The sequence below is a fragment of the Cyprinus carpio genome, unplaced genomic scaffold (assembly GCF_018340385.1).
Source record: "Cyprinus carpio isolate SPL01 unplaced genomic scaffold, ASM1834038v1 S000006627, whole genome shotgun sequence".
Taxonomy (NCBI): domain Eukaryota; kingdom Metazoa; phylum Chordata; class Actinopteri; order Cypriniformes; family Cyprinidae; genus Cyprinus; species Cyprinus carpio.
Genome location: NW_024879259.1, coordinates 300,894 through 319,902, shown reverse-complemented (window position 1 = coordinate 319,902; position 19,009 = coordinate 300,894). Strand labels below are relative to the sequence as shown.

Sequence of the window (19,009 nt, the reverse complement as noted above, 5' to 3'; positions counted from 1 at the left end):
CTCCACTTGTGTAACTTTTAAATTAGTAATTGGGAGTTTGATTGACAGGCGGTCTGACCAGTCTATGCAGAATTTGCCATTTTGTCCAACAAACAAACGTCAGTGGACTTGAAAAATATTATGTATTGACGCCTTTCCGTGGTTGAAACAAGATACCGTACCTTCTGATGATCATTCATGTTTATTTTGTACTATAACTAGTCAACCTGTCAAGACATATTTAAGAGCCACATAACAATATTTATTGTTTGAACTTCTTACAAAATGACAAAATTTGAAAGCTGAGATTTGTTTCATACCTAATGTCATAGTGACAGTTACTATTGGGGGGTGGGTCTTTGCGAAGGGTCAGTTGTTTGGCTGTTTTTGTGTGAACTTGCTCAGTGTAAAGCTGCAGTCGCACTAAACTCTGCCCTCCATTGACTTTCATTACGGATGCAAACGCTGGAGGCATAAACCAAAAGCTATAGATAAGCTAGAGATAAACTGTTTCTCTGTGCTTTTTCTTCAGGTGGCTTCTCATTGGAGTCCGTGCTCAGCTTACAAGTGCTTGTCAAACTCTCCAGAATGAACAGGGCATTTAACAGGAGAAAGGGTAAGGGAATAGAGTTGATGTTCCTGCAATGTCAGCTGCCAATATGCCAACAAGCCTGACTGACTGATGAAGACAAATGTTTATTTGTGAAGTCTGCTTGTGCTACAGACTGTTTATATATAAACTTGTTCTGAGTGACAGAATTCAGTTAAAGTAAATTTACCAGAAACCAAAGTCATTGAAGAATATGTTGGCCAAATGTTTTTGCATTTGATAGCTAACTACATTTTTTTAACTGCACCACAAAGGACACAGTTCCTAGAAGTTTTAGCTACCTGTAAAAAACACCTAGAAGAACCTCAGAAAATTTAGTTTTAACACATATTCTTTGGGAAGTAATGACTTCCAGGCCTGCATTAAAGCTTGCTAAAATGGAACACACTTAAGTTTCACCCCCACACATCAGGTTTTCAAAGCTTCATTCCTGGCACTTATTGCTTCTCTTCATTCCCAACTCCAAACCTCCCCTACCCCCTACACACACACTTTACCTAATTTGAACACCACAGACAGACCTGGATTCATAGGTGACACAGGTGAGGCTATTTCCCACAGAAAGTGTGCCTTCTAGGCTAATGTTTTATTAATGGCGGTGACAGAGGAGCCTCTGGACTTGCTGGCGTGGTCACAGCCCACATTTGGTGAGTTTATCTCCAGCCACAGACACTGCAGTAGTAGGTTGCTTTGAATATTTCATAGCTCTCAATTGGGATTCGCTCGTTGCCTGACATTATCGTTAAGTCCAAACAGACACTCTTGCACACGATTCTCTTTTTCAGAAGATGATAATGCTGCTTAACGAACTAGAAATTATGTGAGACCTCACATTCATTGACCTTTATAGTTACCAAGGGACAATTTACCGTGTGTAAACAGTTCTGCTGAATGCACAGTGTTAATCACAAAGGTTCCAAAGGAATTTAAGCATAAATAGAAATACTGTATGAGTTTGAATGATTCATGCTTCCGCATTACATAACTAATTAGGAACTGTTAAAGAATTTATCCATGTTTACATGAAAAAGTGCACTGCAGTTCAGTCGAAAGCTACAATTTGACTCATATTCTAGAACAAAACGTGAAGTTTTAAAATTGCACCATTGTAAAAATGAACCCAGAATGTGCCACAGTGCATTCATTTACATTTACATTTACATTTAGTCATTTATCAGACGCTTTTATCCAAAGCGACTTACAAATGAGGACAATGGAAGCAATCAAAAACAACAAAAGAGCAATGATATATAAGTGTTATAACAAGTCTCAGTTAGCCTAAACACAGTATACGTAGCAAGGGCTTTTAAATATAATAAATAAAAAGAAAACAGATAGAATAGAAAAAGAATAGAGCAAGCTAGTGATAGAGGTCTTTTTTATAATTGTATAATAAATGAAAATAAAAATAGATAGGATACAAAAAGATTAGAAAGGTAGTTACATTTTTTTTTTAATAGAATTAGAATAGTGAATAAAAAATTCAGATTATAAAAAAAATACTAAAGATAAATTGATTTAATTAAAATAACAAATAAACTAATTCTTAAATGATATGATTTTCTGATTATAACAAATATTCTAAAGGTTAATTGACTTAAGTCAAATCAGAATTTAACTGAATCAGGACTTTCTGAATGAGAATTGAATTAGGTAATCCATGCCTTGTATCTTAAAATGTAAAAATATAAAAAATATTATGATTTTTGTATGTAAGCTTTGTATGTAAATTGATGTAAATCAATGTTTATATTATAACAACCTACACTCATCTGGGATTTTTAAAGTCCTCGCAGAAAGCTCTTAGCTGTTTTAATCTGCTTTAAATCTCCCTGACCAACCAGAAACCCTCTAAAATTCTAAAATCAGACTTGGCTGACCAGTGGAAACTAGCTTTGTGGAACAGGCTGTTTTTGCCACTAAAAGGATGACCTTTATTTAGGCGAAAAAGCAGAGTTTTGCTATTCTTTAGTTAAAGGTTGAATTTAAAATAATGTTCACAATATAAATAAGCCTGGCAGGGTAATAACTTTTGCAGCAGGTCGTATTTTAACATCTAATTTAATGCGCGTTAAGTGACCTCATCTGTGCTTTTGCATTTCACCAGTTGTTTTAAATGCTTACCCTTTATGATTATTTGTGTTTAAACTGACAGCTAATCGATGGGAGCAAAACAAAATGACCTTTAGTCCAGAGCTCTGGACAGAGATGTCCTGCAGTGCAGTAACCTTTTCATAACTCAGCGAGGTACAGGGGAAAGCAAAGGGTAAATCTAAAAATGGACCTGCCTCCTTTGCTCCACGTTTATTATTTTTGAGTTCAGAGACCAATGAGCTACATGAATCTGTTAATTGCACTGTTGTGGTTTCACTCATATGCTTCAGTATTTTAAAAAAATTGCAATGACCTAGTAGTTTGGTGTTATTAATTTTGGAGGTCGCATGCCTCAGCAGTTTTCTCTAAAACAAAGACTCATATTTTCTGAACTTGGAGTGTTCTCCTAATAGTTTTGCAGTACAAAAGTTTTACTGTGGTTTTTTGCTGTACAGTGGTTTTTGCACCTGGTTAAAGCCCAATAGTCAGAGTGTTTCCAACCCTGATAATAGAAAACTTTGCTTAAAAAAAAAAAAAAAAAAAAAAAAATTAGTTTCGTTTCAAGACATTTGTGCCTCCCAAACTATAAGCAGTTGAGTTTCTCCCAGTGTCCTCATGACATTACTGCAGCTGGGAATATCTGAGTGCTCGTCCTCTCTGTTGAGCATTAATTGGTGTGCAGTAGGAGAGTTCAGCTGATTAAAGTGTGAGTGTGTGTATGTGTGTGTGTACACCTGCGTGGCGCTGAATGCTGAAAAGCCTGTGTTATAAAAGTGTCAAAAACAGTGAGAAAGCTGTCTCCTCTTTGGCACAGGACTGGACGGCTTGTCAGCTTCATTATATTATTGGTTTTTGTCGGCATCGCAGTTCTTATACTCTTAAGGGCCATCTCTCTTCCTCGCTGCCTCTCTTGGTCTCCTTCTCCATTCCTTAATCTTTCATTCTGTCTCCCTCTCTTTCTCACACACTGTTTTTTCAGTTTCTCTTCATTTTTTTAAAACCGTGCCCTGCTGAGTCAGGTCTACATCACAGCAGCGGGCACTGACCATAGAGGTCTCCAACAACCAATACATCAACACAAAAACCCACACCCAGCACAAGGGAGAAATAAATTAACAATGAGGAGCTCTTCATCATCACCTACACGGCATATAAAGCACGACATATCAGTCACCCCGCTACGAAAAAAATGCTGCTGTCTGATCAGGGTCGTCCCGCCCTGAAAGTAGTATAGACATTCACAGAGGTCCCCAAAGTGCCAAGAGGGCCTCTCGAGGAATCTTTAATAAATAAGATGCTTATAACTTGCGAGGACATGTGACTGCAAACCATGACAAAACTATACCAACTCACATTATTTTATTTTCTAGTTTCCATGAGTTACAATACACTACACAAGTAAGTGTTTCACTACTCTAATCAAGAATTTTCAGACTTTTTGATGACATTGACCCATGTGTTTAGAAAGAGGTAAATTGGTCTTTTGAACTTTTATTACTATTATGTAATAATTTTTGAAACATAATCATTTACGACATTATTTTTTTAAACATTTTCTGTGACTCCTAGTAGACTCTTGCAGCCGCAGAGGGTCCCTGAACTCCCTGAACAGTTTAAAAACCCCTACTCTAATTAAACGAGATGCGCATGGACCTCAACATTTAACACACCAACCACCAGAACACATTTAATTAAAAGATTAGGTCTGATTACTCAACACATGAAAAGTAATTGAAAGGGACAACAAATGCAACAACAGCAGCATAAATAAAATCAAGAGTAATCAGTTTAATTTATTCATGCCGTGCATTGCTGTGATCTCAAGTTCTGCATGACAGTGTTATTGTCCTCACATTATACACCTTGCTCAAAAATGCTTAGAAAGAAAAACATAGAAAAGCTTTTTTTGTGTGTGTGTTTGAGTCTTTTGTGGGCTTATTGTTTAAAGTTTAAAGCACTTAAAATGGGGGAGGACCTATGAGACCTATGTTGATGCTGAGAGATTTTAAGGGGTCTCTGAGGTAAAGATGCATTGTCAGCTGTGCAGGAGGATCAGTAATCAACTTTAAAGTTTCCAGTGATTATGATTCCTGTGTAACTACAGTACATTTATTCTGCCTCTAACAAATGAAGCATTCAATGACTAAGGCCATCTTTGCACAGCGGTGCATTACAGAAAAGATACACAGACACTGACTTTTTAATCATATTAAGTATTATTAATTATTAAGTATTATCAACATATTAAGTATTTAATGTAATGGTGCCATTACACCAAAATTCTTTTTCTTTTTCTCTCTTTTTTGATCCAGATAAACCCAGCATGCACACACCTGAAGCCTTGGTGAGAAGTCATGTTGTGTATAATGCAAAGGTAGAGTTTGAGACATATTTCTTATTTGTTCCTGTGGTTCTCTCTGCTTCTTCTATATTTACTACGCAGTAGGGGGGCATACACATGGTCTGGCACCCTGTGGGCCGTCCTAAACAGCAAATGCACACTGCGTACCACTGTGTACACCATTTCTTTGACTTTGGGATGTGAGATGTGTGTGCATAAGTGTGTGAGAGATAGCCTGCTTCACTGAAGCTGTTGCTATGATGGATGTAGTGATAGTTAAAATTGTACTAAATGCACTTGAGAGCGTGAGTGTGTGTGGAGGGAGTGTTATGCGAGCTCACTGAACTCTCCTTCTCTGACCTTCATCAGTTTTTATCACCAGCCACCAGTACAAAATAATTCACACACCTATGCTTATCAGCCCATCATACATTATATGGATATATTACTTAACTGATGTTTTATTTATGGTTTGTGTCTACTGTGTGTTCATGTAGTTCTTAGGAATCACAGAGGTGGAGCAGCCCAAAGGGACAGACATGGTCCGTGTGGCCGTCAGGAAGCTAAAGGTAGTGTGTTCACAGACACATTATGGGTTATAAAACGTGCTCACGGTTCTTCTCACCTATTTATGGGGCAGAAACGGCTGTGATAATTAAATTTAAATATACAGACATTTTAAAAGGCCAAGTTTACTACCAAAGTTCATATAAGAGGATCAAGCTGCTTTATGTGAGTGCCAGATAACACAAGGCAAAAGCTTGTAGGTAAAACAATCATTTATATAATTATTTAAAAATTTGTAAAAAATAATGAAACGATTAAAAATTGAATAGTGATTCTTAATTTATTCATATCTAAGTATTATATATTAATATTCTGTATTTTACTGTTATATTTTACTTGACCATTTGTCTTCAGTTATCATTTATATTGTCGCTGACATTAATACTCTAAATACCACACTAACTTGTTTAGAGTTGGTGTGCTATTATTTTTCTAAGTCATCTGCTTATGATTTTCACCTAGTGAACAATGAAAAAAGACTTAAAGGTGCTGTATGTAGGATTGACACCGAGTGGTTGAACTAGGTATTGCAGACCAAATTCAAAATATTGGAGAGGGTTTTTTTCACCCAGTCCCTCCTCCTCACTTGACTTGACACACCCAGGTTGCCAGATTGACGACACAAACAGGAACGACCGCACTTGTCAATGAATGAAATGAAATACGCTGTGTTTTCCACCAACTGGCAACCCGGGATGCCGAAATACAGTTGGGTAAATTGGCAGTGGGCCGGTTTTACAAACCAAAACAAAGACAGACATTCTGGCCCGGAACACACATTTTCAAAGGAGAATAACTGACTGTAGCATTGTTTTTCAGATAAATAAGTATGTTAACTTAGCATGTTTCTTAAATATCTGCAAACATATTATGGTATTTTTATGCTTTAGTGGAGTCAAAATCTTACATACAGCACCTTTAAATTGAATCACGGACCTAAGCCTTATTCAGAAACAATAATATCATACTGTAAGTTGCATCCCAAATTATGCACTACAGTATGTACTCTTCCATTTAGTGTATTAATTATGTAGTTTTGCATGAAGTGAAATTTTCTTTGGGATAACACTGTGATGCATAGTGACATAGAATAGTGCATAAGTACATGATTTGGGATGCACCTTTAGAGATTTTTAGGTGGCTCTTTTTGGCTGATGAACAACTTTGCAGTGCAACCCTAACACTGTCAAACTCACAGTCCATTATGTGAATACCGTTTTGTAACATCTGTGTTGTTATTTAATAACTGAACCAAACAGCCAATACACAGGACTCTGCTTATAACTAAAACTGTTTATGAGACTGAAATAAAGCTGTGACTCATTCATGGTGGGATTTTTAGGGGACAGATTAAGGGCACAATAAAAATGTCCTTTTCCTGGGTGATATTTCTTTCGCCCAATTTATGTCCAGCTTGGCTTTCTGCGGGTCAGTGCATTGCTCTAGAGACGTGTTTGAGCACCTCATTTCACCTGATGCTCTACTGCTCTCCAGCAGCCTTTAAAAAATGGTGAACACCTCCGGCTCTATCTGCTTTTCCCTTGATAGTATGTATTTGCCCAGTGTGTTCTGCTTCCTTAGTTTCAAAGGCACATCAAGAAGTCAGAGGGGCAGAAAACTCCTAAAGTGGAGCTTCAGATCTCTATATATGGTGTGAAGATATTGGACCCTAAAACCAAGGTAGGTTTTCTTAAATAAAAAAATCATCTTCAGTTACAGGAAGTGTTTTATGAATAAAGATAAAACCACATAGCTGATGTGATTTCATGCATGGCAACCCTAATTTAGACTTTTAAAAAAGTCACAGTAATTTATGTGAACTACCCCACTACCGTCTTCACACCTGCTCTGACAAAACAATGAAATGCAGTTTAGCAGAACATTAAATGTGCTATCTTATCTTTCAAACATTTACTGTTTAATGTCATGCCAATTAAGTGCCGTTAGCACAACTGACAGAGTTATTTCATTCCAATACTAAAATAATTTAACTAAAGTAACCAATTAGCACTTGATAAATGCCATTAGATGTGTTTGTTCAAAACAAAATAGCTCTATCAGGATCTGAAAAGAGAGCCAATGTTTGTGCACAGTAGTAGAAAAATCATAAACGAGATCTCTCAGATGTATCTTCCAAAAACATTTAACTTTTTGTAATATTAATTATAAATTAGCCTTTGAATTAGGGATGTCAAATTTCGATTATTTCCATGATCGATTGTCGTTTAAATTAACGATCAATTAATCGATTAATCGTTAACCATAATGCTGCAAAATGCGTCTATCGCAGGCACGCAGTCACCGGCATGACAGGATGTGCAAAAGCCACACACACAACCCTTTCTCACTTGAATTAAAGGGGTTTTAGTCTGAATAAAATGCTAGTAGCAGGACTGTAAAATGAATAGATGTGATTATGATCATTTCATAAAACGAAGAGAGCGCGCCCTACGTTTGAGGTCATTTTAGTTTGTTGACTTTCCCTGCACGGAGACCGCTGAACGCGCCTCTTTAAATGGTTTTGTGGTGGTCGTTGTTGTATTTTAAAACACAATTGCAATGTTTTCAACTGACATTATGGTATTTAAAATAAAATTATCCCAAACGTAACTGTGGCGCGCGTGTGACTGCGCTGCACATTAAGTGAACTGCTTACATCGGCGCTGCTGCACCAAAACACACTGTTGCTCACATTAGTTTGATCCTGCTGGATTCTGTCCTAGAAAATGTCAGATTTTGATTTTTTGCGGTCCGGTAGGCCTATTTGTTTTTTAAAACCCGTCATACAGTGCATTAGATCGTGACGGTGCATGCGTGAGGACGAGGAGCGAGCGCGGCTTTGGCTAGATTTATTTTGAGGTTATTGCTCATGTCTCATTCGGCACAAATCCAAATGTTTCCATATTCGAAATGTATTTCAATGTTAAACTATTATTTATAATGTAAACTAGGCTTGTACTTTACACGCATTCGCATATAGACCGAAATGATGATCCTCTTCATATGAGCAAAAACGTCATTCATAACAGCAAAGTGAACCGGTATACTACTGTCTATTTAAACTGACCAGTGTAACCGTTTAAATCTTTAGTTGACTATTTTATTTTGATAATGAACAGACTGCGATGTAAGTTTGAATCGCTAGAATATACGTGTGCAGCAGGCTCCGGCGCGATCGAAACAGCTGAGACATTAAAAAAAAAAACTTTTCCCCAAAAGTGTTTACTTTCTTTTGTGCGCACACAATAAAAACATAAGGTCTGTGCTCTTGTAAAATAAAGCAAACAAACAGAATGCGTTGTCATCCTTTTTCTTTTCTTTCCGTGAACGTATATTTCTTACCACACTTCTGTTTTAAATCCGTTTTGTTAATTAAGTCAGATATATTTCGCATATTTATAAAAAAAAAAAAAAAAAAAAAAAAAAAAAAAACAATTTGTTATTTTTATGTTGGGCCTATTACTTAGGCTACATAGGCTATACATTTTCCTTAAAGCATCCCATTTTGTCTCAGGGCTTGAGAACCTGTGCCGTAGTTACTGTAGGTCCATGCAGAAACTTGTGAGCGATGCTCGCCGTCACCGTTTAGTGACATCAGTGAACGCTCCGGGAAAACGTATTGTCAGTGTCGGTCACACAGCGCCTATTTTCAATCCAGCAATTATTTATTTACAAATTATAAGCTCTGGTTATGACAAGTGTGGTATAAAAGCTTTGTTTATTAGAGGAATAATAGGAAATGTTAGAACTCGCGACCATGCCTCTGGATGCCGTTCGAGCCCATAGCCTTCATTTACGCGGCTTTGTTCTGGTTTGCCGGTTGGTCACGAATTTCCACAAATTCAATAACATTGTGGCATTGATTTTTTTTTCTTAATCTTCACAGTCTAACCCTCTAATTTCGCAGGTTTATTTTGTTATATTTCACCTTTAATCACTGTTTTCGCATCTCTTACTGTGGTAAACATATGGAAATTAAAGATTTAATGAATTAAGAATTCGTTCGATTTATTAATTTGTTCCCTTATTTCACTTAAATCATGGGTTATATAGGGAACAAAATTAATGAAACATGGACAGTTGCCACAAAATAATAAGTCACAGGAACGAATTATTGTAGTGAAGTTGTAGGAATGAATAGACTACCTGTCCTGTCACTGTGTCCCGCGGCCCTGCAAAGATCACGATATGAAACAGTTATGTGATGAAATGACTTAGTTACTACATTTCTATTGCTTTTTATGTTGAAGAACTTTTATGTTGTTTCTATTTTAATGTACTTTAAAGTTTAAATCACATTAAAAGCTTAATTTGTACATTGTGAATGAATGATGATGCTTTTATATACCGTCACCGTCACTCACAGCCGCTCGCACGTGTTCTGCGCATGAGCCGCACGCAGCCCAACATTAAATCGGTTAACCGACCATGGACAGCCTTAATCGATTGCATCTCTTATCGACAATTAATCGATCATCGATTAATCGTTGACATCCCTACTTTGAATAATAACTGACTTTTGATTAAGTGTCTAAGAAACGTATCTAACTTAAGAATACAAACAAAATGCCTATTTTCAGGTTGGCAGGTTGTTAAATAGCAGAATCTTCTCACATGAGAAATCATTTCTGCTGTCATGTGTTACGTGAGATGATGTTGTAGATAGAATAACAGTACCTGCACATTCACGCAAAATCTAATAACCAAGGCCGATCGCTTTTGGGCATCGGGATTGCTTCTGGGCATTTAGTGCTCAAAGGGGAAAGATGGGGAAATTTGAAACACTAAGTGAATTTACAATTGCAGTATCCCTCTTTAAACTTATGCTGTAATGCTTATCAGTGTGTATGAGTGAGAGGACATGCAGAATCACATCAGCTGTACACTTTTCCATCAGTATACTGTATCAATCATCATTTACAGTTCAATAATGAATTTACTGTACAATTCATTAACCTCATTTTCAATTTAACTTGAACACCTCATCTGTCCATGTAAATATATTTTATTGGACGTTGATTTTGGGGCTGTATATGAAAATAATGTGATTTCTGGATATTTGAAATAAAGTATATCTCACAAATTAAACCATAAATGGATTTTGGGAGTGGGCCATTGAGAACTATGTATAATAAACTTATTTGTTGAAACATAAATGAGAACACCAAGCATTAAAATTTTCCTCTAGGCTGTTTTCGATTTGTTGCTTTTTGCCTCAAAATAGGTCAGTCATACCAGTGAGCTTTTCATCTGAGTTCAACTCTCTTTCCTGTTCCAGGAGATGCAGCATAACTGCCAACTTCACAGAATGTCCTTCTGTGCAGACGACAAAACAGATAAAAGAATCTTCACCTTTATCTGCACAGAACCCGAGACGAAGAAACACCTGTGTTACGTGTTTGACAGTGAAAAATGTGTAAGTAAATACGCTTGTAATATCTAACAAAAGTTACATACACAAGAAACCTGATTTGCTTAATGATAGCAGTGTGTGCAAATCTCACCCAGGCGGAGGAGATCACTCTTGCTATTGGACAAGCCTTTGATCTCGCCTACAAAAAGTTCCTAGAGTCTGGTGGAAAAGATGTAGAGACGAGAAAACAGATTGGAAACCTTCAGAAACGAGTAAGATTATGTTCTTGGAATATTGCTCACATGTTCGAGATGTAGATATGAGCCCAGAATACATTCTCACTCAAACACACTCATACCGGAGGGGGGTGGGGGTTCTTCTACTATAGGCACTTTTGGCTCTGTGGAGTTTTAGAAAATAGCTTTCTTTAACCCACACTAAACACACTTTTTACTATTTATTTAATTTGTCCAACAGTAAAGATTAATCAAGAGAATTGTTATTTATCTCTGAATGCAATGAAAATTCTGTTCATCTAAGTCCTATTTTATGTTTAAAAGTATTCTGTGATGGAAATGGTGGTGGTGGATAATATTTTTTTTTATTGTTAAGGTTATGTTCACAGCAAGTATTATACAGTATGTATATCATGAATACATAATTATATATTTTAAAACTTTTTGCATAATTTGCCTAATTTATAGTAAAAATATTCTTGACATTTACCTTGATTTTTATGTTTTCTTCAAATATTATTTAATCTCAAGCATGCTGTCTCTGGTAACCAAGAACACTTCATTAGAGCCTATATTTTTGTGTGATTTTAAAGGTGTCATATGATGCAGTTTCAAGTTTTCCTTTCTCTTTGAAGTGTTAAAAGCTGTTCATGAATAGATAAGATCCTTAAAGTTCTAAAGACTAAAGTCTCAAATCCAAAGAGATATTCTTTATAAAAGTTAAGACTCATCCAAACTCTCCTAAAATGCCTCGTTTAAACACATATCTACGTCACTGAATGGGAAGATTTGAACAGTTCAACCCAAGAACAGTTCAACCCAAATATTCAGATGTGTGCAACACATTTTACGGAGGACTGTTTCCTGAACCTGGGAGAGTACAATGCCGTCTGTGCACAAAGGCTGTTTTTATATAGTGGGGGCAATTCCAACTTTGCAAGGACAGTCTGGTGCTTGTGACTCTCAGCCTGTAAGTACGTTTTCATATTTAAAGAATTTGCCACTAACGATTCAAACGTGAGTCCTAAGCAGAGTAGAGTAGTGCTTGTTGTTTGTCATTTGTCCGATCATTAATGCAAACATGGTTTTATGTTTACATGGCGCAATACGCAATGCAACGCGTAAAAAGACAGTATAAGTCATTATAATTAGTAATTATGTCCCCTGTGGATGCAGCAAATACCTCGTTTGTAATGGGTTTTATTGGTTTTGTCTTGTCGTGCCGGGACATGGCATCACAGTATGGTAAGGGGCGTAACATTTCTGTCACACACTTGAGGTATTCGGCCAGTCACAACGCACTGGATAGCTGGCCAATCAGAGCACACCTCGCTTTTCAGACTGATGAGCTTTGTAAAAAGTGTTTCAGAAAGGCGGAGCTTAGAGAAACAACAATAATGTACAGTATGTGGAAAATCATGTGTGTTTTGAACCTTAAACCGCATAAACACAATGCATTACGCCAAATACACAACATAATGTTCTTTTTAGCAACGTCATATGACCCCTTTAATGTAATTTTCACACAATCATTACTGAAATTGTTAGTGTGTTTTTAAATTTTAATAAAATATTTCACATTTAATAATTCTTTTTTGCATTAGGGATTTTAATAGTTTAAGTTAGAATGTTGGTCTGGGACAAGGGTAAAATTATATACATAAAAGTTATTTAAAAAGTGGCAAAAGTAAATGATGAAGCAAAGTTTCCCTAAAAAGTTTCCAAGACTGTTTTAATATCATCTTCAAGTTAAAAGCTGTTAGTTTTCATAAAAAATCAACCCCTGAGACATAAAAGTGCCTGAAGTTGAAGAAACACCCATCAGTTTGAGAGCTGATTCTTGGAAACATGTCAACAAACAACAACATGGAGGAAAGCTTGCGGTTGTTTTTAAATGATTTGTATAGTATTGGGGAAAAATAAGAAAAACAGTGGAAAATATGGATATGACGGTGCTTGGGGAGATATGGGGAGCAAACTTTTTGTAGACTGGTGCACACAAGGGTTTAGAAAGGGGGAAGAACTTATTATTTGGGTTGTTGTCAATAAATAGCTTTCATCTAACAAGTTTGAGTCTTGTGTACTACAAACTTTGTCAATCTGCGAATTCGCATGGCATTAGTAAATACTAAAAATATGAACATGGGAAAGAGGCCCATACCAACAATTATTACTTTTTTCCGGATAAATATCTCAGACAAAGTTGATCAACCTAAATGAAACACAACTGGAACTTTGCTGCTCTCAATCTTTTTGACGGCTGTGCAGAAGAATCAGAGATTTAGCTCTCCCCCAATTCTGATTCCAGTGTAAATACGTTTACTGTATGCCACATTACAATGTCTGCATAAATGCCCCTTTTCATAATTGATACTGTATGCCGCTTAAAACTCAGCTTCCTTTGAAGTGTAAATACTAGTATAGATAGGCAAATGTAACCAGAAATTCACTGGCTCATAATCCCGTGAGCAGGCTGCGGTAGACTTATGTAGAATGTCTTCATGTGATTGACAACTGAAAATGTGAATCTTTTTGTGCAATGTGCTTATGTTAATTGAAATTCAGGATTTGGAGATGGAGAATTCGAAACTGAAGAAGAAGCTTAAGGAGCTGGAGGATCAGCTGATGGATTCTCGCTGTTCACCAGTACGGTTCTGTAGGAAATGAGACTTGCTTATCATTCCAGTCGAATGCTGCTCTTTCCTGCCAATCTCAATGATTCTGTTCTCTTTCAGTTCATCAAAATGTGTTTGTTTTTCTCTTCTATCTACCACGCCATTTGTTTTTCCCTTTTTCTCCATTCCAATCTATCTTTCTCTCTCTCTCTCTCTCTGTCTCTCTCCCCAACCCCCAGTGCCCTTCTTCAGCACCTGCATGTTAATATCTCTAATGAGCCGTACATTTTGCAGAAGCCGTCTGCCTTGTCCTGGTGTGGTGATGATGTCACATCACTGTCCAGCCTAGAGATCTCCTCTGTCACTCTAACGCCTGTCAGCTCACCCGATTCCAGCCAATCAGCAAGCTTGCTCACCCAGCCTCCTGCTAAGCCCACCCACTCACAGCCCACAAGTGGTTACATCGTGCCACGGCCTCGTGTAAATGTCTCGTACACAAAAAAGTACACAGTGCACTTTGCATGTGATTCAATTACAAATTTTCATACTTCAAACAAGGGATAGGTCACCCCCAAAAAAGTTATTTTGCAGAATGTCCAGATTGCACTTTTCCGTACTAGGACAGAAAAGACAAAAGGCACCATAAAGATACCATAAATGTGGTTCATATTATTCATGTACATTTATTAATTTAATTAAAGCAAAAAAATAAAAAAAAAATTACAAAAATAAATTTTATAACACTTTAAATAATAATTTTGAATGAAAAAAATAGTTTGTATGGAAATTTGGTAACACTTTAGTATAGGGATATATTATTAATAAGTGTGACTAACATTTTATATGTAGGCCTGCATTATTCTGTTATTTTTTGTGTAGCAAGGAATTTGAAAAATATGTTTAAAGAAGATGAATAAGTAATACTGCTTTGCAGGTGAAATATAAAAGGAACAGTTAGGCTAAAGTAATAATTAAAAAAAATACTGATATTTACTCACCTTCATATTTCTCCAAACACAGTGTTTTCATTTATGAAACACAAGATTCTGATTGTCACTGTCTAGCTCTTAAAAGCACATAAGATTACAGTAAAAGGGGTTCATATGATGTGCATTATTAACTGCAGTGTATGCCATACTTTCACCCAAAAATTAAAGTTCTGTCATCATTTACTCAACCTCTACTTGTTCCAAATCTATATGAGTTTCTTTCTTCTGTCGAACACATTAAAATATTCTGAAAAATGTTACTAACCAAACATTTGACAGTATAGCAATTGACTCCCATATGATTTTTTCCCCCATACTATCAAAGTTATTGGCTACCATCAACTGTTTGCTTACCAAAATTCTCAAAAATATCTTCTTTTGTGCTCAGCGAAAGAAAGGAACCCTTGAGGGTGAGTAAATGGGGAGAGGTGAACTATCCCTTTAAGAGAAGAAGAAACTAACACAAACCTCATTTGTTTCTAGCGTCAACACGCTTAAAAACAAAGGTTCTTTATTGGCATCAGTGGTTTAACGAAGAACCTTGAACATCCGTGGAACCTTTCAAATGCAGAATCGTTTCTTTATAGTCAAAAAAGGTTCTTTAGATTTTTAACGTTCTTAAAAAAGGTTCTTTTAGGAACTGTTCACTGAAATGTTCGGGAACCAAAAATGTTTCTTCTGTGTCATCACTGCAAAAACACCCTTTTTGAACCTTTATTTTTAAGAATGAATGCAGTAAGTTAAAATCGTGAAAGTTAACAAGAATTAATAGCTAGGGAAGTCTCCAGACTTTTTGAGAATCAGTTTTCTTACTAAAAAAAAAAAAAAGCATTGTGATAAAATATAGCCTATACATTGATTTTTCAGTTAAATGCTTATCACACGGATGGAGTCTGATCTTACAGTTGGACTGGTTTAGACGCATTTGACAGATTTTACTCTTATATCTACATTACTAGGCTGGAAGCATACAAGTTAGAGCTCCCTCTACTGACGTATTTGATATGGTTCCATTCACCCCCGAATCTCCAATAACAAGACGATTGAACTGTAACGGCATCTCATCTCCGTACCTGCCTCCAAAAAAAGACAAAGGTGGGGGCTCTTTATTTCTGCTGTCTCACTTAGATGAATGTGTTATATTTTCAGGCACCTGAATTTCCTGAAGGCAAAATCCATAATTGCTAATGTAATATGCATTTCCATAAAAGGGTCCATTGGAGTTGAAAACAAATAAAGCCAGAGAATAGGTGTTGAATGGAGACATTTGTTAGTATTCGGCTGAGAATTTCACTGATAGATTTTTTTGTATGAATACATTAATTATATATTAATTTATATTTGTATATATAGAAATTTTATGCATTTTCAGTTGCAAGGAGTGATCATGAACTATTGCACATTTAATATAAGTGTTTGCTAAATGACAGATGATGGTTCTGCTGTAGATATAGACCTGTTTGGAGCTGAACCATTTGATCCATTCATTTGTGGACCAGCTGTCTTCACCCCAGACATCCAGTCCAAACTGGATGAGATGCAGGTGAGCATCTTTTATTTATTTATTTTTTAATCGTTCATTTAGATAAGCAGCAATATTGAAGTCAATGAGCAATATGATGATTAAAAATATTGGCAGATAATCGATGTGGTAATAATATATTATGTATCCCTATTTTTATTCTGTTAAATCTATTTTCTTTTTGTAATACCATGCAAGTACTAAACATTATAGGATTGAAGCACAATCTTTATTACAACTGTACCACGGTACTTGTGTATGTACTATGTATCATACAGTTTTAATTTTGGCTTAGACGCAGTGTGCAAATTTGAATGCTAAAAATGATGGTAAATAATTTTGACCCTGTTGCTCACATGCTTTGAAGTAGGATTATGACACAATTCTTGATACAGGAAAGAGAAATGCTCTCAGTAGTGTTTCATAAACATACAAACAGGAGAAGCAGCCAACATGATTGGCAGACAATATTATTAGATCAAAGTATGCAGTTTTTGGCTGGCAGCAATCACCCCACTATATTAAAGACCGTTTTTAATTCCGATTTCAATAATCCAGAGGATTATGGAAGTTTCCGTTTCTGAGGACATCATACCTGTTATGAGATTATTAGAATCTGTAAGTGTCATTTGCAGTTCTGTGTCTGTAAACCCTGTAATCCTGAATAATTCAATTATCTTCATCTCTCCTTTCACCCTGAATGCCACCCCCAACCTCTCAGCGGCAGAGATGGTTTGTACATGTTCATTCGTGATTCACCTCACAGTGCTCTGGTGTTTTGATATGGTTTTACAAAATATATGTTTTGATTTACAGGCATGAAATGTCTCTTAATATATTAAACCAACATTTTTTTTTTTACATTTTATGCACCTTTCTTTGTTCTTTCAAAGTATAATCATCAGAGGCAAAGTGCTTTGAAGAACTATTGAGTCATTGACAAGTGTTTAGTTCTTCAGATTCTGTGTTGTGCTGGTTATTGCATGCATGCCATCTCAGTGCTTTTTTCAGAGTAATTGAAACATAAACTTGTTTTACACACACATATAAGCAGTACTGTGCAGCTGCAAGTAGTTCAGCCCTAAGCTTATTTTTGCAATGTGCATGCAGAAAAAAATGCACTATCCAGAATGAGCACTTATAGAGACTCATTCCTATTGGCTGCATGCATTACGACTGCATTCACAAAAGTCAACATTTCACAACCACAGATGCAGAAGAACAGCTTTCTAAGGCTATTAAGTAGAAGCAAAATGAAAATGATGCTGGAGTTACACTGCAGGGCTGCTTACATGTGCAATATAAAACAGACTTTACTGTGGTTTTAAAAATTTTAAAGATAATGTTAATGGTGCTGTATATAGGATTGACACCGAGTGGTTGAACTAGGTATTGCAGTCCAAATTCAAAATATTGGAGAGGGATTTTTTCACCCGGGCCCTTATTCTCAGACTTGACGCACACGCAGGTTGCCAGATTGATGACACATACAGGAACGACCGCACTTGACGATGAATGAAATTAAATATGCTGTGTTTTCCGCCAACTGGCAACCCAGGGTCTTATGGTATTTTTATGCTTTAGTAGAGTCAAAATCTTACATACAGCACCTTTAAATGTATATAAACTGCTAATCTGTTATGCATTATGATAATGTTATTATATACATTATTAAATTGTTATGTTAGTTATGATATTATATAAGTTATTATATAGTGTTGTCTAAACCTTAATTTAGCTTCGTCATTCACCTTGTTGTGTGTTTATATTGAGCTCACAGTTTTGTTTCTTTTTTGAATTTGTTTTTCATAGGAGGGGTTCCAAATGGGACTGACTCTAGAGGGGACGGTGTTTGCCCTGGATCAGGTGGACAGCCGATGCTGATTTTGTGATTCTTGACCACAAAACCCTCAAAAAATGTCACATTAAATATTTGATTTTGAATTGAGTTTGAAAGAAATGTAGCAGGAGCCTTAAGAAGGTCATTTCTATTTTTATATGAAAACATCAGCAGATTGTACATACATTTTATGATTAGTGTATTTTAACTTCTTAATCTTATAACAGAAATTGTTGAAGAAGTGAAAGAAACTACTTTCTAGAATTTTCTAGTTTTGACCAAATTTAGACTCTTTAAAATCAAAGACGCATTTATTCGTGGCCAAAAGTTGTGTTTAGAATCTTTTATACCAAATTATGAAAGAGGTAAGGTGGGTGCAGAGGCAGTTGCTCATGTTGTAATGGTGCAATCATAAACTTTAATGTTATATCTAAACTTTTTTTGTTGTTTTTTTTTTGGGATTATAGGTTTATTAGCCTAAAATAAAAATAAAATAAAAAACTGGTGGGTCTTTCATATTTTCAGCAAAATCATTGCCGAGACTTATATTTCCAGATGTTCAGATCCTTTTTACTTTCATTGATGGCTGTTTTAATATTTGTTAAATACGTATCACTTGTTTTTTGATGGTGAATAAATGAAAACTGATAGCACACTATATTAGCTTTGTGCTTTTTTTAACAGCCACAAACTCTACTAACAGAAAACAGTTCTTGTTTTCAGACATTTATTCATGGTAAATCAATAGAGGTCTGTTGAAAAGGAATTCAAATGTTTAATTTGGCATTCATTACAAAGAAAGGCCAATCCCCAATGCCCCACCTCCCCACCCCCTGTGCTGGAAAAAGCTGGATAAAAAATGT

General features: G+C 36.0%; 1 protein-coding gene across 5 annotated transcripts; it reads left to right on the top strand.

The window, feature by feature from the left end:
- Nucleotides 1–493: 493 nt before the first annotated feature.
- Nucleotides 494–18,804, top strand: LOC109093543 (PTB domain-containing engulfment adapter protein 1-like). 5 transcript variants are annotated; one of them, XM_042755020.1, is made up of 12 exons: nucleotides 494–595; nucleotides 4,996–5,057; nucleotides 5,522–5,593; nucleotides 7,173–7,271; nucleotides 10,870–11,007; nucleotides 11,100–11,216; nucleotides 13,740–13,826; nucleotides 14,090–14,275; nucleotides 15,744–15,879; nucleotides 16,233–16,327; nucleotides 17,028–17,038; nucleotides 18,119–18,804. In XM_042755020.1, the coding sequence occupies exons 1-12, from the start codon at nucleotides 568–570 to the stop codon at nucleotides 18,138–18,140; spliced, it is 1,053 nt and encodes a 350-aa protein (XP_042610954.1). In that variant the 5' UTR covers nucleotides 494–567; the 3' UTR covers nucleotides 18,141–18,804. The 5 variants fall into 5 exon arrangements, 4 of the variants coding, with proteins under 4 accessions (XP_042610954.1, XP_042610953.1, XP_042610957.1 ...); XM_042755019.1 differs by lacking the exon at nucleotides 17,028–17,038; XR_006159629.1 differs by lacking the exons at nucleotides 17,028–17,038; nucleotides 18,119–18,804 and having other exon boundaries at nucleotides 14,090–14,298.
- The last annotated feature ends 205 nt before the right edge of the window (nucleotides 18,805–19,009 follow it).

Coding starts and splice junctions, on each gene's coding strand:
- LOC109093543 (XM_042755019.1), top strand. CDS start 568: ATGAACAGGGCATTTAACAGGAGAAAGG. Junction 11,217..13,739: donor TTGGAAACCTTCAGAAACGA/GTAAGATTATGT, acceptor ATGTTAATTGAA/ATTCAGGATTTGGAGATGGA. Junction 14,276..15,743: donor ACATCGTGCCACGGCCTCGT/GTAAATGTCTCG, acceptor CTACATTACTAG/GCTGGAAGCATACAAGTTAG.